The following is a 24,011-nucleotide window of genomic DNA, read 5'->3' on the forward strand; positions in this document are numbered from 1 at the left end:
ATGTCACAGCTGGAGGCAGCCATAGCCATGATCATCGAGCTGTTCTCCCAGTACGTGGGCGGGGATGGCAACAAGCAGAGCCTGAGCAAAGGCAAGCTGAAGGTGCTCCTGGAGAAGGAGCTCCCGGGCTTCCTGCAGAGTGGAAGGGACAAGGAGGTCGTGGACAAGCTGCTCAAGGACCTGGACGCCAATGGAGACGCCACCGTGGATTTCAACGAGTTCATAGTGTTTGTGGCTGCGATCACGTCTGCCTGTCACACGTTCTTCCAGAAGAAGGGACTCAACTGCTGCCCTGCGGACCCGGATTCCCAGAGTGGGCACAGGGAGCCGGCCCCTGCCTTCCAGAAAGCTCTTGGCTACAATTACTTCTCTGGGCTGAGCAAGCTGATGGCAGTCTGATGAATAAAATGTGAAATGAAAAAAAAAAGAAAAGAAAAGAAAATATACTTAAAAAAAATTCAACTAAGCAAACCAGAATATAAACAAAATCATAGGTACGGGGGTCATAGGTACGAGGGTTATCAGCTGGGAGGGGAGACGGGGAGGGGGAGAAATGGGGAAATGGTGCAGGGACTAAGAAGCATAATCAGTTGGTACAAAATAGACAGGGGGATGTTAAGAAAAATATAGGAAAGGGTGAAGCCAAATAACTTATATGCATGACCCATGGACATGAACTAAGGGGGGTGGGATTGCTGGAGGGAAGGGGGTATTGGGCAGAGGGGAGCAAAGGGAAAAAAACTGGGACTACTGTAACAACATAATCAAGAAAATATACTTAAAAAAATAAAAAGTTGGGAGGAAAGTTTGAGGGGAAAAAGAATCGCTATCACTTATTGAAGAATAATTGGATCCCAAAATTTATGTATCTCTTTTATCTGATTTAATCCTCAAACCAACTCCAGAGGCAGTAATTATGATTCTCATATTAAAGATAAGGAAACTGAGTCCCAGAGAGGCTAAGGAACTTGCCCAAGTTTACAGAGCTGGAATTTAAACAAAGCCCAAAGCAGGGAGCAGTCACACAGAGGAATGTGTTGAGAGCTAACATGTCCTTGTGTCCCTCTGTGCTAGCAGTGTTCTCAGGTTGTCCGTGTACATCAGCTCATTTAGTCCTGCCTTTCTAAAAGCTGTGAACTTTGTGATAAATCACTTCATTGGCACGGGTCAGAGGAAAATAAAGGCTACTCACACACACTAATAGAAGTGTAGGTTGGTGCAGTCTCCTCTGAGAGCAATTTGGCGGCATCTATTGGAATTTAAGATTCCCATTGTGTTTAGAGCCAGTAGTCCCACTTCTATGTTTTAAACCATAAAGTCATACATGTGGACCAAGAAGTATATACAAAGACGGTCATTGTAGCAAGGTATGTAATAGCCTGATTAAAAACATCCTAAATATCCATCATTAAGAAAACTAGGGAACCATTAAAAATAAGGCATCTCTAAGTGTGCTGATATGTTACACTTAGAGTCAACAAATAGTAATGTCAGAGCAAAAAGCAAGGGATACTTCCTTAGTGTTGAAAGGGGGATACGAATACATATGCATTTATGAATTCATGAATACTTACATATGCATAAAGTATTGTGAAAGGATACATACAAAAACTCAACAGTAGTTGTGTTTGGGGAAGAGTGATCTGGGGCGGGGGGTGGGGAAGGCAGAGGAAGACTCACTTTTCATTGTTAGTCCTTCTGTATTATTTGACGTTTATACTATGTGCATGATTACCAATTCAAAGTGAATGAATGCATGAATGAATGACTCTCCCTTACAAATTCCAGAGGACTTGCTCTTGGGTTTCCTTAGGCAATTTCCAGCGTGTTGAAGGGGACAGCAGAGGCCAGTGTCCGACAGACTGGGCTGACCTATCCCAATTCCCAGGATGTATGAATCTATTTGCAGTTCAGCCCCAGGAGTTCAACAGTCCCAGTTTAACTTTCACCTTTGGCCTCCTGAACTACTAGGACCACCATCTTTTCATAGTGTCCGGGCTCTCAAGACTGTGCATGAGAGTCACCTGGGGAGCTTGCTAGCTAGGCAACTTCCCAGCCTTACTTTCAGAGATTCAGATTCAGACCCGGGTTGGAGCCAGGGGATCCTTCACTACCGCCTAGACTGAGTTTTCTAAAGCCCCTTTGGAGAACACAGCCCTGTTGGTGTTTGCCTGTTCATTCCTTTGGGGAGCAAGCTTTTACCCCATACCCATCTAACCAAAAGTTGAGTGATCCAACCACTCTGTGTGTAGGATTACACTGGTGAGCTGAGGGACTGGAAGCCGATGAACAACAAGGGTACACTGAAGACAGCCCTGCGAACTGACCAACAGGCTGTGTCCTGTTTGCCTTTCTGCCTTCTCGGCCGGCTCCTTTAAATAAGTACTGCATGCACACGTACGTATATACATATAGACATAAGCAAGTTACCTTCTGGGCTGCAGTGACTTTTTTCTTTTCATCCAAATTACAAATCAATCTGTACGCCAGTGGGACAGGTTGTTTGAAACTAGAACTTCTGTTAAATGTCTGGGTGTTAAAGTTTTTACAGGTCGCCAAATCCTCGAACCTCCTTTGGGGTGTTTGCGTGTGTGTGTGGGGGGGGGGATCTGGTCTTGCGCCCCTACTGCGAGGGTCCCACGCTTGATGGGAGCAGAGCTGATCCAGAGGCACCCTCGGCCGTCCCTTGGGGCAGCTAGTGCGGCCTCCGCAGAGAGCTCGGGGCCGGAGCCCGGGAGACCCTCACCGGCCGCAGGGCCCCCAGCGCCCCCCGGAGCCCCAGGGACGAGCCCAGCGGTGCGGAGAGGTGGGAGTCTGGAGCCTGCTGAGGTCATTTCCTGTGCCTCTCCGCGAGCGTCCCGAGAGCCGAGCCCGGCGCTCTGCCTTTAAGGAGCGGGCGGGGAGCGGGCGGGGAGCAGGCGGGGCGGAGGGAGCGCGGCGGAGCGTTGAATGGGGCGCAGGGAGGTGCGGCTCGCCTCGCCTTTGTGCGGCCAGCCTGCCGGCACCCCTCCAGGCCCCAGCCTCTCCCCGCCCCGCCCACCCCGACCCCTGCTGCCGGGAAACGGAGACCCGGCGGCCGCCGTGGACTCGGACGAGAACGGCGCAAGGTCAGCGGCGTACGGGCGCGGAGGGCGCCCGTGGGCTGGGTGCGCGGCAGGAACGCCCGCGAGCTCCCTAGAGGTGAGTGGCACCTTGCGCCCCTCGGGCAGGGATGGGCTAGGGGTGTGCGCTGGCCCGGAAGGTGTTTGACTGAGCGGAGAGGACCGGCCCCCTACGGCCGGAGGGCGATTCCGGAGCAGGTGCCTGCTCACCTGGACCCGAGCTCCCCGCAGCTGGGAGCGCTGGGAGCCGCACAGGGCGCGCTCGGGAACCCGCACCCGAAGGCGAGGAGTAGACTTTCTAGGGAAGACCGGGAGTTTGGGACCGGCTGGATCCAGTTGCTCCCGGGAAGGGCCCTCGGACTGTACTTGCAGGCTTTCCACCGCGTTGCCTGTGCTCTCTCTCGCTCGGTTTCGTTCCTCCCTCTGCCCTACCCGCCTTATCTTAGATTTTTCTTTTCTGTGATTTCTAGGTGGTTGTCTTAGGGCTTCTAATGGGTTCAGACTCGACTCCTAGAGGCAGGTCAGCCGTGCAGAAAAAAGAAAAAAAAAACAACTTGAGCGCCGAATGACACCAGGAGCTTTGTGTCCTAGGAGCCTCAGAGAGGAATCGGTCCCTAGGGACCAGGGGGCCTTAATGGGGGGTCGAGGCAGGGGGGGGGATGGGGATGGCAGAGGTAGTGAAGACCCTCTTCAGGGAGTGGGATCCGCGCTCCCTGTTGATTTCTCTCTGCCGGGTCACTTCCATAAGCTTTCACTATGAATCCACCTCATAAAAGTCTTCCAGACAGAGCCTTAGTTCCAGCTAAAACTTCATTTGAATGGTCACTTTAATAACAATTCCAGTGGAAAAGGCATTTGTTCCTTCATAAGACTATTTTGGACTGTCTGATATGCACCAGACACTGAATATGGTAACATCATGTAGCACTTTATAAAGCATCCATTCTAGTATTTCTGCATATTATGTATTCTCTCCGTTTTACAAGAGGAAACATACCCAGAAAAATTATTTGCTCAAGTTCATATAGTTAAAAAGTGAAAGAGGCCAGACACACATCCAAGCCTCTTAAATTCCAAAGGATTTGGTCCACTGTCCAATCACCCTCCCTCCCCAGTAGGCTGCTGAGGGGGTTCTGCTCAGTTCTGGGTTATGGTGGGGTACATCCTGTGTTCCCAAACTCATTAAAACTAACAGCTGAGAACGTGCGGTGCTTCTGCCCTCTTCAGAAGTCCCCAGCTAAGAGGAGGAAGTCCTTACCTCCCACGATACTCCTCTCCTCCCCCTGCAAGCCTTACTATTCCCTTTTCTCTCTGAGGCGAAGACTATGTGTGTGTGGCATCTGCACTCCTTCTGGGCTGCAGAGTGCTTTACACATGCTGACGGTAAAGTGCCAGGATTCCTTCACTCCTGATCCAGGTAACCTCACAGAAGGCTGACTGCGGAGCCACCATCCTGCAGAGCAGAGTGCCTCTCCCTTCTGTAAAAAAACTAATGCAAAAACTGCCCTCCCCCGCAGGGAAACAGGCACCTTTTGCTGGCTGGAGTGTGAATTAGAATAGCCACAAGGGAAGGCAATTTAGACTATTTAGCCATTTAAAAATGTGTGCCACTTAACCCTACAATTCCATTTTTAGGATTTTATTCTGATAAGTATGAAATGATGTATACTCATTGAATATTCATTGCAGCATTGTTTATTTTAGCAAAAGGTTTCAAACAACCCAAATGTCTGTCAGTAAGGGACTCTTGAATACAGTCATGCACCACTTAATGATGGCTACATTTTGATAAATGGGTCATTTGGCCATGTCACTGTGTGCAAACATCATAGAGTTCACTTACACAAACCTAGGTGGTACAGCCCGCTGCACACTGGGCGATGTGGTATAGCCTGCAGCTCCTAGATTACAAACATGTACAGCGTATTACTGTACAAAACAACACGAGATGAAATCAAGCACAGAACAAAACAATGCAATCAAGAGACTTTTTACTAAGTGGAAAGAGTACAGTCTAAAATAACAATAAAAGTATTGTATAGTTAATATATAAGCCAGTAACAGTTGTTTGTTATCATGAAGTATTATGTAGTGTATGTAATTGTACATGCTGTACTTTTCTATGACTGGCAGCATCACAGACATGTGAGTCATGTGCTGGACTATGACATTATGTCAGCTATGACGTCCCTAGGTGTTCAACCCCATTATATTTTGGGAACCATTATATATGCATTTTATCATTGACTTTGAAACATTGTTATGTGGCACATGACTATAAAATCATGTAGTAGCCACATATAGAATCCAATAAAGATATTAAAAAGCATGGAGGGAACATGGGATAGATATGTATATTGATACAGGATGATCTCTAAGTTGTGTTAAGTACAGGGTGTTGCATGTGTCACCATTTGTGTGTGTGCAGCATGTATGTGAATGCTTGTCTATGCACTGAATATCTCTGAAAGACACAGAAACCCATAATAATGATTTCCTCTGAGTAGAACTATAGGTGAAGTACAGGGGGAGGAGAATCCTTACATTGTATTATTTACTTTTTGGTTCAATATTCAAAAATAAAATAAAATAAAGAGGTAAAATTATTTTTAAAAATCCCCGGACCTTCTCTCCAAGGTGGATCTGGTGGTGACCACACCTACCGGCCACATCACCCCATCTGCCCAGGCACTGCTGGTTTGCCTTTGCTTGTTGATAATAGCTGTCATTTATTGAATGCTTGCCATCTGGCAGGCTTCTGTAACATCCCCCTTAATTCTCAAAAAAAATCCGTATAGCGTGGTCTATGAAATCACCAGGTTTGTCTGGTTCAACCTAATATTATTGCTCTCCTTTGGAAGTATTGCCCTCAATTTCAAAATGGAACTGAGGCTTGGAGAAAGTGAGCAGATAATTTAAGGTCACAGGATTAATTAGTGCCTGAGCCAGTATGCAAACTCAGGCCTCTTTGGCACCTGAATGCGGGATCTTAATTACTACACTGCTGATTCTCTTTACTGGTTTTGTTCTCTAGGGATGCTATTGCTGGTTGTCCTAGCCCCTTCTTCTGGTATTTAGACCCCTGAAGGCTGGAACTTGCTCACCTTTTCCTGCCTCCTCAACACTGGGAAATGTGCAGGGGGGTGGTGGGGGGAGGAAGTTGGGCTCCGAATGCCACCAGGAGCTCTGTGTCCTAGGAACCTCAGCTCGGCATCCAGAAGAGGTCAAATGCATGTTGTTGGTGCCATCAAATGATGGTGCAAACTCAGAGGGAGCTGTGCCCTTGTGTCCACTCACCTCCCTGCAGCTCCATCCTCAGAAAGGGTACACAGAGCTCTTCCTCCCCCACAGCTGGGCAGGGGGTCAGAGCACTTTCAGAAGATGGTGGTAGCCCATCACTAGCAAGTGGAAATCACAGAAGGTGCTCACACTCAGAGAATGAACCATAGGGAGGTGACACAAGAGAGCCCAGTGGAAATTGTACCCCGAACAGAGTGCCTGTTACCCTCTGATGCCACCTGCAGCGACTTTTGACCTCTTTCTTTTAGGCTCTTGTATTGATTGGCCCCCTTTGCAGAGAAGTTCCAGGATGTTCAGACTGTAGATTTGAGCCTTGCAAGCCACCAACGTTTATTCATCTTTATGGGCCCAACATTGTACATAGGAATCACTTAACAAAGATTGGTTGAATTAAATTTAATCTCAGCATTTTGTCAATTTCTGGTCAAATTCCTGAACTTGCCAGAGCCATCCCAGGCCAGGTTTGTGTTTTCTCTGATGCAGGCCCAGAGTCTGAAGTCGCCTAACAACTCCCTGTGCCCTCTTTTCACCACCCATTAGGCCCGAAGCCCCTCCCTCCGAGGCTGATCTCTGCCAACCTCTGTGACAGGTCAGCACAGGGTGCTCGAGGACTTAGGGGATTCCAGAGCAGGTGTCAAGTCCATGGCAGTCATTTGTCACCTGCTAAGCAGTTTAGCATGCTGGGCACTAGTGGGAATCAGGGGAACTTGGTTTCACAAGAGCGGCTGTGAACTGATGATAATTGTAGCTGGGTGGAGGGGACATAGGGACTTACTGTACTATTCTCTCTAATTATGTGGAAAAAAATGAAAAAAAAAATTGAGCTTTTGTCCCCATCTCAGGTCCCTTCTCTCATTTCCCCATCTGTTTCTGCTGTTAGTGTTGTATCTGTGTGAAACCAGCCTGGTAGCATGAGGCTCGACCATCACTGCTGAAGCATCTTCATGGAAAGAGGATGTTCTATGTGTTGGGGAATCAGGAGTCTTGGCCCAGCGCTGATAACTCCTTAGCCCTGTGTCTCTAAGCAAGTCACAGATGTGATGAGTTTCTCACCTGCTCATTGTCCTGCCTCTCGGGGATGTGGAGACGACAAGGAAAGAAAGAACGTATGTGGCGATGCTTTGAACAGTTAAAAACCCATTCTGTAAATTTATTTCTGCTCCTCGTGCATTTTTACAGGAGGTACAAGTGCAAGGTAACTCAGCAGGTGTGACTCAACTTACTGGTATCTTCCCTTTTTATCTCGGGTTTTATAGCTGCTTCTCTGACCACCTGCTTCTGTTGAAAGAGCCTCTGAGTAGGCCTTGTGCTTGGCAGCAGGCACCTTGCTCCCAATCTGTTTTGAAACCTCTTAGCTCTCTTCGTGTGGAGACAAGCCTAGCATGATGCCAGCCCTCTGGGCAGCATCCCAAAGGCAGGGAGAGGATTAGCAGGCACCTGACTGATTCAAAACCATGATGTCATGAAGATGCTTGATCGAAGAAAGCACCCCCTTCAGTCTAGGTATAATCTTAGATGTCAGGGCCAGGCAGAGGCCAGTGACGTATTTTATTTCCATTGGCCCTGGAGATTTTGATAATTTGGGTTCCCACTCTCCCTATGGAATCTGAGCCTCAGCTTTGACCATCAGTAAAAGGCAATCAAAGTCCAACAAACTCTATCAACACAATAAAACAGTTGTTTCCCCTGGCCTTTGTTTTTACTTGGTTGATGCAAGAGTTTCAGATCCTAGTTTCAAATCTACGACTTTAAAAAAATTTTAAGGAAAAGCAAAAGCCCTCTAAGGGGCAAAGGAAGTCAAAGGCAAGGCCTCAGAGCCTTCTCTGGGGCCCCACAAGGTTCTGTTTTGTCTTTTCAGCTGTGATCTTAGCTCAGCAGAGGTCATGTTTTGTTTTTGTCTTTTGTCTTCCTGACCGTTCCTGTTGGTCCCAGTCCTTTGAGGTGGGTGGGGGTTGCTGGGAGGTCACAATGTCGGGATTGTTTGGGATGACAGTTCCGGGAGAGCAGGGCTGAGATCATAGTCCAATGTTCTGAGCAACCCAGAACCAAAAGACTTAAGACACCAGACTCATCAGTGGTTTCATTGTTGAGCCTTTCTCTACAGGTTTATTGGCCCTGTTTTTTAAATGAGAAGTCGGGACACATGATAAATGTCTGTGCTTATGGAGTTTATGGTGTCAGAATAGTTTAGACCAGAATGCTCTGAACAATCTGGAATATAGGCTCATCTTAGTGCCAACGATCCTGAAAGATCTTCTAAAGTATTTCTTTCATTCTTAACCATCCACCCCACTCTTGGTGAAATCAGAATTCTTTCCAGTTTCTGGATGGGCAAAGAGCACAATGGCTAAGAACAGGGACTTTGGCATGAGAATTCTGGTGTGGAACTCTGTGTACGCCTGCCAGCCTCTCAGCTCCTCAGTGCCCTCAGGTGAGACAGTGGACTCACGCCCACCCATAATTCATGGGTTGAAAGGATTAAAGAGGCCACATGTGCCTGGCATACAGCAAGAACTCAATAAATGATTGCTATTTGTGGTCTGTAATGGGAGAAAGATGCTTATAAAAGTCAATTGTGAGGTAGGAAGCAACATGGTAGTTCACCCATCGAAGACAGGCTCACTGGTGCACCTGGGTAATATTTGGCGACAGTACAGGAGGTGGTGGGGTTTTCTGAGGCCATACGGCTCCTGTAGAAAGGGAAAGGGGATTTAAAAATAGCAGATTTGCACTATGGAAAATTCCAGGCATGTATTCAAGTAGCAAGACCAGTATAAAGAACTCCCACCACGTACCCCTCACCCAGCTTCAAAAGTTAACATTTTGTTAAATCTGATTTCACATATCTCCCTCCCCACCGCTCTTCACCCCCTCCCATGAAGTGTTCTAAGGCACATCACAGACATTATATCACTGCTCCTGTAAATCATACGTATCTCTAACAGATGACATTTAAAAAATATCAACCTAGAAAAAAGAACAATCGTTCTGTAAAATTACCAGTACTAGGGTGATCATATGCCATGGTTTGGGACAGACCAAGTTTTTGCTTGTTGCCAAATATAAGGACTAGTAGCAGCCTAGAAGGGATTTTTAAAGTCCTGATGATTGCTGTGTTCTGACCTTTCCCTCCTCTGTGTTCACTTTTGTCCGTAGCTCCTCTCTCACGCACACGCTTACATCCTTCATTGTCTCTTTCTCTTCTCTAAAAATATGTCCAGGAGATGTCTGGGTAAATTCCCCTGGCTGGAGAAATACAGGTGTCTACTTGATTTGTTCTGAATTTGTTATCAGGTGTTTTCCAAAGGTTTGTGGCTTTCTCCAGAGGCTGCAGCAAAATGTCTACTAGATTTCTGGTTCACATTTTATAACTTAAAGGAAAGAGTGAGAATCTGTTCCAAAGCAGGACAGTTCAGTGATAACAATTGACAAAATCCCAACTAAATAGAACATTTTCAAAGAAATTCAAAGCATCATATTTTCTTCCCATATTTCCTCACCTGAAATCTCTGTAGAACCAGAACTAACCTGGAAACCAGGGTCTTGCCTTCAGTGAGCTGAGTGAACGCTACACCTTCCCCACCCTCCCCTGCGTAGCCTGCCCCATTTACCTATCTATCTGTATATTGATTAGCTATTGTGACTGTATTGTGATTTTGCTATTAGTCTTCCTTGAAAAACTCAAAGACAAGGGACGTCTGTTATTTATCTTTGCATCTCCAGTGCTTAGAACAGTATCTGGCACATAAATATTTGTTGAATGGATAAAAATTTGTTAAATGAAATTATTGCATGAAAAACAAATGAGCCCTGCCCTGGCCTGTATGGCTCAGTTGGTTGAGCATCATCCTGTAAACTGAAAGGTTGCCGGTTTGATTCCTGGTCAGGACACATGCCTGGGTTGTGGGTTTGGTCCCGGTCTGGGTGCATATGACAGGCAACCAATCGATGTTTCTCACATCAATGTTTCTCTCCCCCTCTCTCTCCCTCCCTTCTCCTCTCTCTAAAATGAATAAGCATGTCCTCAGGTGAGGATAAAAAAATAAAATAAATGAAACTAGGTTCTTCTTATGGTTTCTCAGGTTTTGTAATCCCCTGAGGTTGCTCAGCTAACTTATGATAGAATGTGGCACACTGAGCTGAGAAAGGAGGGGCCATAGGACAGAGAGAAAGCAGCAACTGACTCACCTGCCCCAGCCCTGTTTTCTCTGTCCTTTGGTCTCCTCTCTTTTCCCGAAACAACTGTTCCTCCCATGCTTACTTATCTTTCCCTCTCTCTGTGCGCTGGTCCTCAGGGCTCCCTGGAATATCCAGAAGTTGATTCCATCATGGCTGAACTCAAGGTGGAGACACGGACCAGCATGGACTGGCAGAAACGCTGCCTGGCCCTAGAAACCCAGCTTTTCAGGTTCCGCCTACAGGCCAGCAAGATAAGGGAGCTGCTTGCTGACAAGGTGAGTTCTGGAGAGCAGGTAGCTGCCTAATCTCACTTCAAAAGTCTGTGTCAGAGAGGGCCAGAGTTAGAGAGGGAGAGGTGGGGAAGAAGGTGAGCTTTCTTTTGTTGTTGTTTTATTTCATTTCTGTATTTTTAATTGAAATATATTTGACGTATAACTGTAATTTAAGGTGTTGAACGTGTTCATTTGATAATATTTATGCATTGTAATATGATTGCCATTATAGTGATAATTAGCAGCTCTATCACATTAATAATCATCATTTCATTTTTTAAAGATTTTATTTATTTAATTTTTTAGAGACAGAGGAAAGGAGGGAGAAAGAGAGGGAGAGAAACATCAATGTGTGAGAGATACATTGATCAGTTGCCTCTTGCACATCCCAACTGGGGACCTGGCCCAAAACCCAGGCATGTGCCCTTACCGAGAATCAAACCTGTGACCTTTAAGTTCTCAGGTGGGCATTCAATCCACTGAGCCACACCAGCCAGAGCTATCATTTCTTTTCAGTGGTTAGAATGATTAAGTTCTAGTTTCTAAGTAAGTTTGATGATTATAATACAACACCGTTGTCCATCTTCACTATACTGTACATTCGATCCTTAGGGCTTACTTACTACTCATTGCAGGAAGGTGAAATTTTAATAAGATGCTTTTCACACATGCAAAATGAAACCCACCCAAGTAAGTAAGTTTTTTTTTTTAAGGCCAATATCAAAGCAGTTTATTACTCTGTCATCTGGCATTCCTCCCTGCTCTGCTTCTTTGTATGGCACACCAAAGAAGTGACACAAGTTGTCTTGGTCCTCCATCACCTCCTGTATCACATGTGGCTGCAGCGGAGGTTCTAATATTCCATTAACATCTCTTCAGTGAGGGGGGGGATGGTTTAGGAGAGAAGACTAGAAATCTCCACCCTACTGTTCACCCTCCATTAAGCATAGGAACCATGGAAGGCAGCCTGGTTTCCTGGTGACAAGGACACAGGCTGTGGAGCCAGACATACCTGACTTATTAGCTATGTCACCCTAAGCAAGTCCATTCACCTCTAAGGCAGGAACACAAATGTCAACCTTTTAGAGTTATTTTGAGAATTGTATCAGATCACCTATGTAAAGGTTCCAGCATAGAATAGGTCTTAAATGGGAACAATTACTATCTTTACAGGTTTGGGTGTGTTGGTATGGGAAAGTGACCACCATTTCTAATGTTTCCTTAGGAAGATGGCTTCTAAATGACTGACTTTCAGTAGTAATTTGGAGCATAACCCATCTAGAGAGTAAGACCTGTGCTAAATATATATATATATATATATATTTTTAATATATATTATATAAGTATATAATATATATATTATATATATACACACACACATATAATCTTAATTGAATCAACCATTCTCTGTATAGTTTTGTTTACGGTACCCATCTGCTTATTTAGCAAACCTTTCTTTTAGAGTGCAAAAGTAAAATTTAGGCCACCTTCCTCTAAGTAATGTTGAAGTCTTGATTAGTAAAGCCTCAATGAATGGCCTGTTTTAGTGACAGGCCCACAATCCAGAGTCCAGGAAGACAAGTTATTGTCATCAACTCTGCATTTTCACTGCTGAGAGGCGGGGCCCTGGACTAGCCTGGACTAGAACTTGTGAACCTTGGGTCTCTTGGCACTGCCATCTCGTTCAGGCTTTGCAGAACAGATTGGCAGGGTTCCTACGGAGGTGGTTCAGACACTGCAAATAGAAAGGGTAGAATTCCGCCACCTCAGGGAGAGGAAAGCAGGCCTTATGTAGTCGTTCTCGAAGGGGGGGGTCCTCGGACCACGTATGCCAGAAACCCACGATGCTTGTTAAGCATGTGCATTCCTGCCCTGCTCCAACCCTGCTGATTCAAGTCTTCTGGGGTGCTGCTCGTAATCTGCATGTTTAACAAGCTCCCAGAAATGGATTTTATACACTATAAAACTTGAGAACCTTGCTTTAGGTTATGGCATTGGGGAAGGTGTGCAAGGGAAGGCAAGGGTAAGTAGGGATCAGCCAGCTGTTCTACACACATCTTAGAGGGAAGAGGCTTCCGTTTCTAGTAGTAAGGACAACAAAAGAACCCCCCCAAAATGACCACTGTGAGAAACACCTAGACGTACTGGATTAAATATTTACAATATTTACAATAGAGCTGTACACTGAAAGAAGAGGGATCCTAGCAGGCAAAATAAAGAGGAAGAACCCAAGTGGTGCTCAGCTCTGGCATCTGAGTGGGATGGGGGGTGTGGCTGGCCTCTCTTTAGTAATGGAAGTTTTGAGGTTTGAGTTTTAACATCTAGGGAGACAGAGATGAGGTCTGGCCATTTTGAGGTTGGGCTTGACACTGAAACCTCCATGTAACATCAGGACTGTGAAAGGGCTTTGCCCTAAATGAAAAGAGTAAACAAAGAAAAGAAAATCATCTACTAGCACAGGGAGGTGACAGAATAGCTTCTCATACTTAGCCAAGGCTCTGGGCAGAAAAAAGGAAAAAAGAAAAAAGAAGTTCCTTGAAAACCCGATGGTGATACTGGTTTAACATTAGAATTTACACTCTGTGTGAATTAGGACCCAAAGTTCTAGGCCAGAGATACCCCTGGGAGACCTTGTTGGAACAGACACAGAACCTCTCTGGAGAAACAAGACCTCAACCCAGATCATACTGGATTCTCACAAGAAAAAAAAAGCTTTAACGAAGATGAATATATGATTCAGAATGACCGAATATTGAGAAAATAATGTAAAGTGAGTGAAAGTCCAAATATACAACAAACAACTGGACTAGACCCCCCCCCCCCAGAACTTCCAATAATAGAACTGTTGGCAAGATACTATAAAATAAATGAACTTAAAACTATTGAAGACATAATGAAGTAATTGAAAACATGAGACAAGAACAAGACACTATTCAAAAATATCAGGTTGACTTTAAAAAGAACCCAATAGAACTGCTAAAAGTGAAAACCATTTTCATTGAAATGAAATGTCCAGTGGATAGATTAAACACCAGATTAGGCACCACTGATGACAGACTTAATGAACGGAAATGTGGCACCTACAAAGACATGAAGAAGCTGTGACATGGATGCTAGAATTACAAGAGCCTATATAAAATTCCAGAAGTGGAGAAGAGAAGGAAGGAGAGCCATCAACAAAGAAATAGTGGCTTAAAATTGTATGAACTTGATGAAAGACATGAAGCTCCAGATTCAGGAAGGAGAATGCATGTAAGCAGGATAAAGTTTTTTAAATCCACATCTACTATATTAGCTAGGTAGTAGGTTGGCTACTGTATGAAAGAACCCTGTCCTGACTGGTGTGGCTCAATTGGTTGGGCATTGTCCTGGAAGTTAAAAGGTGGCAGGTTTGATTCCTGGTCAGAGCACATGCCTGAGTTGCAGGTTCAGTGTGCAAGAGGCAATCAATCAATGTTTCTCTCTCACATCAATGTTTCTCTCCCTCTCTTTCTCCCTCCCTTCCCCTCCCTCTAGAATTAATTTAAAAAAAGAAAAAAAATTTAATGAAAAAAAGAAAGAACCCAAAATAACAATGGCTTAAACCAGACGGGTGCTTATTTTCTTATGTAGTATCTCAGATGTAAGTAGTCTAACTAGAGTGATACCTGCTGCATGTTTGAAGATGGTTCATCCTGATGTCCACCCAACTCTTCCTTTCAAGTGCATGACCTGGAGGTTGAATTTATTTCTTCTGTTCATATCCCATTGGCAAAAACTTGGTTACCCAGCTGGAGGGAAGATTGGAAAGTAAGAGTTTTTATTCTGGAGAACCATGTGCTCTGCTAAGTTGGAAGTTCTGTTTATAAGAGAGGGAAGGGGAGAACAGATGGGGAGCAGAACTAGGGAACATTTAGCAGCCTAGGTAAGTCTAGAATTTGACTCTAGAATAACAGGAATAACAAATCGAATATATAACTTTCAAATCAGTTGAGCAGGGAAATGAAATAAAGGAAGCCTATTAAATCCATGCAGGGAGAGGAAAAAAAGTATAGAAAAACAGGAGTAAACAGAAAGCGCCAAATGCAACAGTAGAAATAAATTCAAATATATTGGTCATGAGAAATATATAAGTATGTATGTTGCAGTATTGATGTATTAAAAATTGGAAATATTCTAAGTGTCTATCAACAGGGGCTAGATAAACACTGAGTATGTTTGTACAATGAAATATGACACTGCAGTTAAAAATAAATCAAGTAGAGCTGCATTTATAAGGTCAATAAATCTCAAGAACCAACATTGAACAAAAAAGGATATATATATATCCTTAACAACTCAGTTTATGTAAAGTTTTAAAACATGCAAAATGGTAGTTAGTGGCTAGTGTTTAGGGGTATATGCAAATCGTAAATACCAGGAGAGGAGTAACATTGAAGAGAAGTATACGGGAGACCTCAGCTATCTGAGATGGTCCATTTCTTAAAAATATTTCTGACAAAAATTAAAGTTTGACACAGCTGGATGGGGGATACATGTTTTATTAAAAATGGTTCTCGCCCTAGGTGGTGTGGCTCAGGATTGAGCACAAGCCTGTGAATGGCAAGGTCACTGGTTTGATTCCCGGTCAGGACATATGCCTAGGTTGCAGGCCAGGTCCCTAGTTGGGGGCATGCAAGAGGCAACCACACATTGATGTTTCTCTCACACATTGATCTTTGCCTCTCTTTCTCCCTCCCTTCCCCTCTCACTAAAAATAAATAAAAATAAAATCTTTTTTAAAAACTAAAAAAAAAAAAAAAAAAGGTTCTCTACATGTTTCTGTTGGCCTGAACTATTTCATAATAAGAGACCTTTTGAAGTGCTTCCCTTGCCTATTCCCCAGGAGCCTTAGACACATTATTAATGAACACCTTCTTTCTCCTCAGCTCCTTGGGTCTGGGTAGTTTGAACTTTCATAACATCAGCCCCTTCTCTTCCTGGCTGTTTTTGACCTTTGTGTAGCCAGAATGACTGCCCATAAAAATGTTGGGAGCTCAGAGTGTGACTTGGGTAGTGAAAGGGAAGCATGCAGACACAGGACAGAAGAGACCAGGAGTGTGGAGGGCAGAGGGGAGAAAGACGCTTTGAGTAGGGATTGTGGGCTGGGTGACATCAGTAAGCAAGGGGGCCAAGACTTAGAGAAGAGGTCTGCTGGAATTCTTGGTGGGAATCCTTAAGGCCATAAACACCATGTTGCTCATTGTTGGAGCTGTGCCTGTCACCTGCAGTCACCCCCAAACCAAGTCCCTAGAGGTTTTCCACAATACATCAAGGTAAGTTTCAGATCCCAGGAAGAGATGATTGGGTTTCTCAGGAGAGGTCCTGCTGAGGCTGAGCCCAGGTCCTGTCTGTCACTCATCCCCAGACTCACTTGTCAGTCATCATCAGTACCTACCTGCACTTGGGTGAGCCAGGTCAATGGGGCCCCTCTGGCCAGCCCTCTCACTCACCTGCCCCCTCCACCTGTCTGAACAGCTTGCTCATCAGTGCAGATGAGGTGCAGAGCCTGGGTGACTGATGCCACTCAGTCACTGCTGGCTGGCATGCCAGGCAAGCCAAGCCTGGGTGTCTCCCAGGGGACGGGCCCTGCCCTGGATCAGATTCCACCCACTGGCTGCTAAGGCTTGAAAGCATGCCCTTCCTCCTTCCCCGCCACACAGCCTACTCATACCTGACTTCCTCTTGCAGAACTGCCATTCTGAACTTGGAATAATCTGTGCTAGAAATAATTCTTTTTTAAAGAAAAAATGTCAAGGCTACATGATAATCCCTCATCTAAGGATGAGAGGAGGTGAACGGCGAGAGAGGAGACGGTACCAAACTGTTCTGCTCTTACACCTCCCAAGGTCTGCTGTGCTGCTGTCACAGACACCAGGTGGGCGGGGTGCATTGAGGGTTCACTTTCCACCCAGTACAGGAGTCAAGGGATTGGCTAATGCCTTAGAGTTCACCTGTGATCTGCTCCCTGGGAAGCAGTTCCTGCGTTCTCTTCCTTGGTGTGCTGAAGAGGTCACAAAGGCGAGTCAGATCAATTTAAAACCTTGATACTATTCTAAGAGGTCATGCCAATGGCTACTGAACGACCCTTGGACTTTTTTCATTCTTGCTAAACTTGTGTCTCAGTTTTCCTGTCAGAAAAGTGGGAATAGATCTGTCCACAAAAGAGCTTTGTAAGAAATGTCATGGTGAACATGTTATCAATATTAGAACCGACGTAGGCTTTACATTTTTTATTTATTTACTTCCTGCTTCCAAAAGGGATTTGAGTGGACTTAATTAAAAAGAAGTAAGTAATAAAGCAATTTTCACATTTTTTCTTCAATGTTTTTAACTGAAGTAGCTTTTCCCAAGTCCTGTTCCAATGGGACCATGTGCACTTCCTGTTTTTTAAAATCCCTTACTAATTTTGTTAACCAGGGTTAGGAAATACATTCACTTAGTTTTATATTTATGTATCAGCAATTTGTAACTCAAGACCTTTTCTTGAATGTGTAAATGGCTCAGTTCAGTTTCCTTAAACAAAAGAACAATGAATATTGCTCCTCCCCTGCTCAGACTATGGATTATACAGAGTTGGCGATTCAGTTTAGGCACCAGTTGCAATGTATGGGTTGAACCCGAGGCCCAGTAACGCATCCTGCATACCTCAGAACTTGTGGGAAGGCCAGGTACTATGAAAGGGGACTACTAGGACTGTGAGGACTGGTTGGAAATGTGTTGAAATCTGCATAAAGTCATCACAATCAGCCTTAGCAGATCTCTGTGCTGACAGATCTGGGTTGCTTTGGGAACAGATGCCTTCTAGAACTTTTATTCACTGTGTATGAGCATGTGTGCAGGTGTGTGTGTGTATAGAGAGGTTTTTTATTGTTATCCTTACACCCCCCCCCCATTTTTTATAAGGTCCACTATAGACAGTACTTCTCAGGAACCATAGTGTCCATAGAACGCTGGACTCCTGCAAAGCCATTCCGGAAGCCCTGTGCTGATGGGGCTAGCCTGGGATGCATCCCCAAAGGAATCAGTTAGCTTTGCTTTGCATTCTGTGGCCAGTCTAGTGTTTTCCAGCATGTGGTCTGTGGACCACCTGCATCAGGCTCACCTGGCATTTTCTTTTCAAGCACATTCTTGGGCCCATGACTCAGACTTGCTAAATAAAAATCTCTGTGGGCAGGGCCCAGGAATCTGCCTGTAAGAGGGTCCACATGGATCTTTACATCCTTCTAGTGGACGCCCGCTCCACCTGTCCCAGCAGCTTGCTTACCTGCACCAGTGAGGTGCAGAGCCTGCCTGACTGATGGCCGCTCACTCACTGCTGGAGGTTCTGGGCTAAGGGTGTGCAGTGCAACCCACAGACAAGACTTGGTGCTCTTTCTCTCCTGCCTCTTCTATAGTCAGGTACCAGGGCAGCCCCACGGTCATGTATTTTGTGTATTTGGGTATATGCATAGGATTTCAGTTGAACAAAAGAAAAGATCTAAAACAAAGTCGAAAACCACTGTCTTTGATTACAACAGTTAGAATCATTTACTGGCTAAAACAGGGGTTTGCAAACTCAGATGCTTGCAGGTAACCTAGATAAGTGACGCAGGGGTGCTGGGGAGGATTCAAGGGCGGGGCTATAGCTAGAAGAGGAAGTAGTTATTGCCAGAAGCAAATGCAACCCTAGTGTGTCCAGATATTCTGAGTTTTCAAGAGAAGCTGAAGTTGGGGATTGTGGAATCTGGGTTTTCCTGTGGCATGTGAGAGGCACAGTGACTGCCTATACAATAGGCTCTGGAGCCAATCCTCCTGAGTGTGAAACCTGGCTCTGTCTCTTAGCTGTGTGACCTTAGGCACGTTACCTAATTGCTCTAGTCAGTTTCCTTACCTGTACAACAGGGATGATAGTACCTGTCTCCTAGGATTGGGATAAAAATCAAACAAGTTAACACATGTAAAGTGTGTAAGCCCATGCCAGACACATAGAAGTAGCCTTGTTTAGTTAGAGCTGTCAGCTAAACGCCCACAGCATTGTAGGTCTTATAAGACACTCTGTAGGTTAATGGTTGGCCACCTCTGGCTAAAAGCCATTCTTTCTGTAGATGGATCCTAAGTAGGATGACCATATAATTTATCATCTAAACCAGGACACTTTGGAGAGAGAAAGGAAGCCCTATTACTAATTATTCTGGATGACAAATGAACAGACTGTCCAAGGCAAACTGTTGTCCCTGGCCCTAAGTGCCATCTTTGTACATGAAAAACCAGCAAATAAGTTCCGTCTGTAACTGCTCAGTAAGTGCCAGGTTGTACACACGAGTTTACGGGAGGCATCCTCTGTAATCTTCAACAGCAGCCCTTCGAGGTAGAGCCTCGTTAACACTCTTTTTACTGGTGAGGACACTGAGGCACAGGGAGGGCAAGGAACTTATTTGCCTAAAGCCACATCCTGGCAGAGCCATTTGGGTTCCAGAGCCTTAGTGCTTACCTGTACCATTTTCTCCAGCGGGTGCAAGGCAGTGGTAAGGACAACAAACCCCCTTTACAAAGGGAGGCTAAGACCCAGGATGGCACGGCTCTTGGCTCAGGCCACTGCTCGTCATGCCGGACTGTGCCTTGGAGCGCAGGGGAGCACTCGCCGCTCCTGCCGCTCCCGCCGCTGTGGGGCTGATATTTCACAGCATCACTGAGTGTCACCAGGAGCTGTGGACATGGGCATTAAATACCAGATTGGTGCCAAGTGTATTTCATCAGGTTGCTGCAGCCAGTGCTCAGGCAGCTGATGAGCTTCATGTGCGAGTCACAGCTGGTGAAAGTGGATCCTGCCTGAAAGTCAGACGCCTAAACCTGACACCTTGGCTGGCAGATCACCCTAGACACACAGACTAAAAGGACAGCTGAGGACATGGTCCTAAGGAACCCTCTGAGAGAAGAAACAGTACTGAAATGAGGGGTGGCCCACCCCAAGCGTCAGCATGTCAGAGCTCCAGGTGTGGTCCTTTAGACACGTGCTAAGAAGAATGATCTGCCATCGTGAAGGTGTTGATGTTGGGATTGAGAGAAGACATGCCAGCTTAGACACACCTGGGACTTTCAATGGCAATGGAGAAAATTTATCTTCATAAAAAATGGAAGGAAACATGATGTTAAAAATATTCTCTTCAAACAGAGATGGTGGGCTGTTGATAATAATGGATACATAGATGATCCTTATATATATTTTTTAAAAGTTCCAGATGTTCAGAATGTTTTGTGATTAGTTTTAGAGGAAAAAGGAGACTCCAGCATGAAGGTGGGTACAAAATGCTTTGAGTCTCAAGTGTCCTTGCTGGAAAGGTAAGAGCAGCTGGGAGGGTCGGTAGCAGTGAGAACCCAGTGGCAGCCAGCCCAGAGCTAGAACGGGCCCTTTCTTTCTCTGCCTCAGTGATAGCACACCTTAAAGGGATATTAAAATCTTGAGAGAAACAATGCTCACTCTGATGTCAATAATGGAGTGATTTCTGGCTCCGACCAGCATCACTGGCTACTCTTGACCCTTTAAATGGAAATGTCTAGCTGAGAGGTAGGACTCAAATACATTCTATTTTTCACTCTACCTTGGTTTCTCCATTTGTAAAATAGGAAGACAAATGTTTCCATCAGATGAAATTAGAACATATCAAACAGTTATTATAAAAGTCACAAATATGAATTATCACTTCCTGTGCAAAGCCTGTGTCCTCAGAGCTGCAGAACAGTTGTTAGTCTAAATGGTGCAGCTGACGGTCAATCTAGGAGACTTGTCAGGAATCCAAAACCTTCCCATTCAATATTTCATTGTATTCTTAAATGCTCATGGTAATTGCGTTATTTAGAGTTGTTTTTGTTATGGGCAAACTCCAACTGTGACTAGCTTAAGCATACATGGAATTTACTTGGAGGATCTGGGGCAGCTCACAGAGAAGGAACTGCCTAATAATCACAACTTGGGGGTGTTTGTGCATGTTCTCTGGTGCAGCCCCCTGGCTCTTATCTCTGGTCTCTCGATTCCAGATTTCAGATTCCTGGAGAGAGGGAACTTGACTGGCCCAGTCAGTTCTGGTGTCAAAGTAGGGAGGGTTATATAGTACTAACTTGGCCACTTAGGGTCACCACTGTGTGTCAGCTCTCCCACCCCCCAACGAAGTAGAATTTTTTTTGTGCCAGGCAGCCACCCTGTGACCATAATATTGGTTTGTGCTATGCTGTTATCTTCCCTGTAGCTGCAAGCAAATGTTTGAAGGTCAAGAGACTCCAGTAAGACAGGCCTTAGGACTGTTTGGTTTTGGAAAGGTCATCTGGTTCTGCTGCCTGTTTCTGGGCAGAACGATCCCTCCTTCTCAGGCTTGAGTTGAGAGGTTTGATCGTGATTATTAAACCCAGGAGAGAACTTCCGGCCAAGATGGAAGTGTAGGTAGACATGCTTTGCCTCCTTCCACAACCATAAGAAGAAATACATCTACCTTAAAACAAAAAACAATCAGAACTTTCAGAAAATTGAACTGCATGGAAGTCCAACAAACAAAGATATAAAGAAGAAAATACTCATGCAGAGAAGTAGAAGGAACAGAGAAGGGGAAGAGAGGAAGCAGTGTGGCAGCGGTGGCAACAGCAGCAAGGCAGTGGCTGTGACCAGCTGGCGGAAAGCACAGTCACATTATAAAAGTTGGGAGGGACACCTGGGGAGTGATCCCAGCCCCTGACAGGACCCCACAGCTCATGGCTCCAGAGTCAGGGAAAATAAAACCTCATTGCTTCTGATTGTGAAAACCAGTGGGGGTTGGGGTGCAGGGAGAAACTGCCTGTCTCTCAGCAGTCTGTTTGTTTAGAGGGCCCCCACAGTCCTAGAACATCCACAAACCTACTTACTCTGGGAACCACAACCAGGGCAACAGCTAGAGAGGTGCCAGTCCTGTATGGGAAGTGGGAGAAGTGCCTGGAAAAGGGGCAAGTGCTGAGCAAGTAACATTGTTTCCTGCCCCACCTACAGCACTAAAACATGGTGAAACAGGTCACCCCGCACTGACAAATACCTAAGGCTCTGCCCCTTACAACGTAATAGGTGCAACAGCTCTACCTAAGACACAGGCAAACACAAGAGGTGGCCAAGTTGAGGGGGCAGAGAAGTATGGCCCCAAAGAGGGAATGGATCAAGGTTCCAGTGGGAGAACTAAGTGATGAGGAGATAGCCAACCTAACAGATGAGAAGATAGCTAACCTAACAGATGCAGAGTTCAAAACAATGGTGATAACAATGCTCACAGACTTGAGCTCTAGTCAGTTTCCTTACCTGTACAACAGGGATAATAGTACCTCTCTCTTAGGATTGGGATAAAAATCAAACAAGTTAACACAACAGATTAAGTATGACAGACACATAAGGGAAGAAGTGAAGGCTATGCTAAGTGAAATGAAGAAAAATTCACATGAAACCCATGGGAAGGAAGCCGGGCTTCAAATCAACAATTTGGAACATTCGGAAGAAATAAACAGTCAACCACTATAGAATGAAGAAACAAGAATTGAAAAAAATGAGGAGAGGCTTAGGAACCTCTGAGACAACTTTAAATGTGCCAAAATCTGAATCAGAGGGGTGCCAGAAGAAGAGGAAGAGCAAGAAATTGAAAACTTGTGTGAAAAAATAATGAAGGAAATCTTTTCTAATTTGGTGAAGGAAATAGACATACAAGTCCAGGAAGCAAGAGAGTCCCAAACAAGCTAGACCCAAAAAGGACCACACTAAGACACATTATTATTAAAATACAAAAGGTTAAAGATAGAGAATCTTAAATGCAGCAAGAGAAAAGAAGAGAGTTGCTTACAAAGGAGTTCTTCTAAGACTGTCAGCTGATTTCTCAAAAGAAACTTTGCAGGCAAGAAGGGACTGGCAAGAAGTATTCAAAGTGATGAAAAGCAAGATTACAACCAAGATTACTCTATCCAGCAAAGTTATCACTAGAATGGAAGGGCAGATAAAGTGCTTCCCAGACAAGTTAAAGCTAAAGGAGTTCATCATCACCAAGCCCTTATTATATGAAATGTTAAAGGAACACATTTAAGAAAAAGAAGATCAAAACTATGAACAGTAAAGTCACAGCAAACTCACAACTATCAACAACTGAATCCGAAAAGCAAAAACAAAAACTAAGCAAACAACTAGAACAGGATCAGATCATAGTTATGGAGATCATATGGAGGGTTATCAGTGGGGAGGGGGCGGGGGGAGAATAGGGGAAAAGGTGCAGGGATCAAGATACATAATTGGTAGGTACAAAATAGATGGGGACGTTAAGAATAGTAAAGTAAATGGGAGACTCTAAAGAACCTATATGCATGACCCATGGACATGAATTAAGGTGGGGGTGGGATTGCTCGAGGGAAGGTGAGTACCAGGCAGAGTGGGGCAAAGGGAAAAACAATTAGGACAACTGTAATAACATAATCAATAAAATATACTTTAAAAAGAGAAAAGGAGCCCTGGCTTTTGTGGCTCAGTGGATTGAGCGTCGGCCTGTGAACCAAAGTCGCTGGTTCGATTCCCAGTCAGGGCACATGACTAGGTTGCACCTCAGGTCCCCAGTTAGGGGCGCGAGTGAGAGGCAACCACACAGTGATGTTTCTTTCCCTCTCTTTCTCCTTTCCTCTCTCTCTAAAAATGAATAAATAAATAAACAAACAAATTAATTAATTTAAAAAAAAGAGAAAAGAGAAAAGGGAAAAAAAAATCCCAGGAGAGGAAGGACTAGATGTAGGCATTTTTGGCCTGAGCACATGAATGCCTGTCACAGGTGGTGCTGTGCATTGGGAGCCCGAGGGGCATTTTTGTTTTAAACTTTGAGGTTTGCTTGGGAACCTCAGATCCCCTCAAAAGGAATGTGTCCTGAAAGCATCTGTGTCTCCCTATTCCCAAAAAGAAGAAAAGGTGGGTGAAGAAGGGCTGCCCTGAGAAGGGGGTGCTCCAGGTCCTCAAGTGTGAACTACTCCCAGGTAACTCTGGGCTCCTCCTCTTCCACTCTTGTGTGAGGGAGAGGAAGCAGAACTTCAGCTGAGAAGGTGAGAGGCTGGGAAAGAGAAGGAATCGCTCAGTTCATCGGTGACTGTCAAGCCAGGGTCCAGGCCAAAAGGAGAAGGTTGCGTC

General features: G+C 45.0%; 1 protein-coding gene and 1 pseudogene across 1 annotated transcript in view; both read left to right on the plus strand.

Annotated features, from left to right (window-relative positions):
- On the plus strand, positions 1 to 399 carry LOC150016944 (protein S100-P pseudogene; annotated as a pseudogene).
- Positions 400 to 3,098: 2,699 nt separating this feature from the next.
- PLEKHH1 (pleckstrin homology, MyTH4 and FERM domain containing H1) overlaps positions 3,099 to 24,011 on the plus strand; it is a 49,376-nt gene continuing 28,463 nt past the window's right edge. The window contains exons 1-2 of the mRNA XM_090271024.1: positions 3,099 to 3,180; positions 10,697 to 10,855. Coding sequence (XP_090127150.1) covers positions 10,730 to 10,855 — 126 coding nt within the window. The 5' untranslated portion in view covers positions 3,099 to 3,180; positions 10,697 to 10,729. The remainder of the gene's footprint in view (positions 3,181 to 10,696; positions 10,856 to 24,011) is intronic.

This window comes from Furipterus horrens, unplaced genomic scaffold, assembly GCF_987537825.1.
Source record: "Furipterus horrens unplaced genomic scaffold, mFurHor1.1.pri manual_scaffold_3, whole genome shotgun sequence".
Taxonomy (NCBI): Eukaryota; Metazoa; Chordata; class Mammalia; order Chiroptera; family Furipteridae; genus Furipterus; species Furipterus horrens.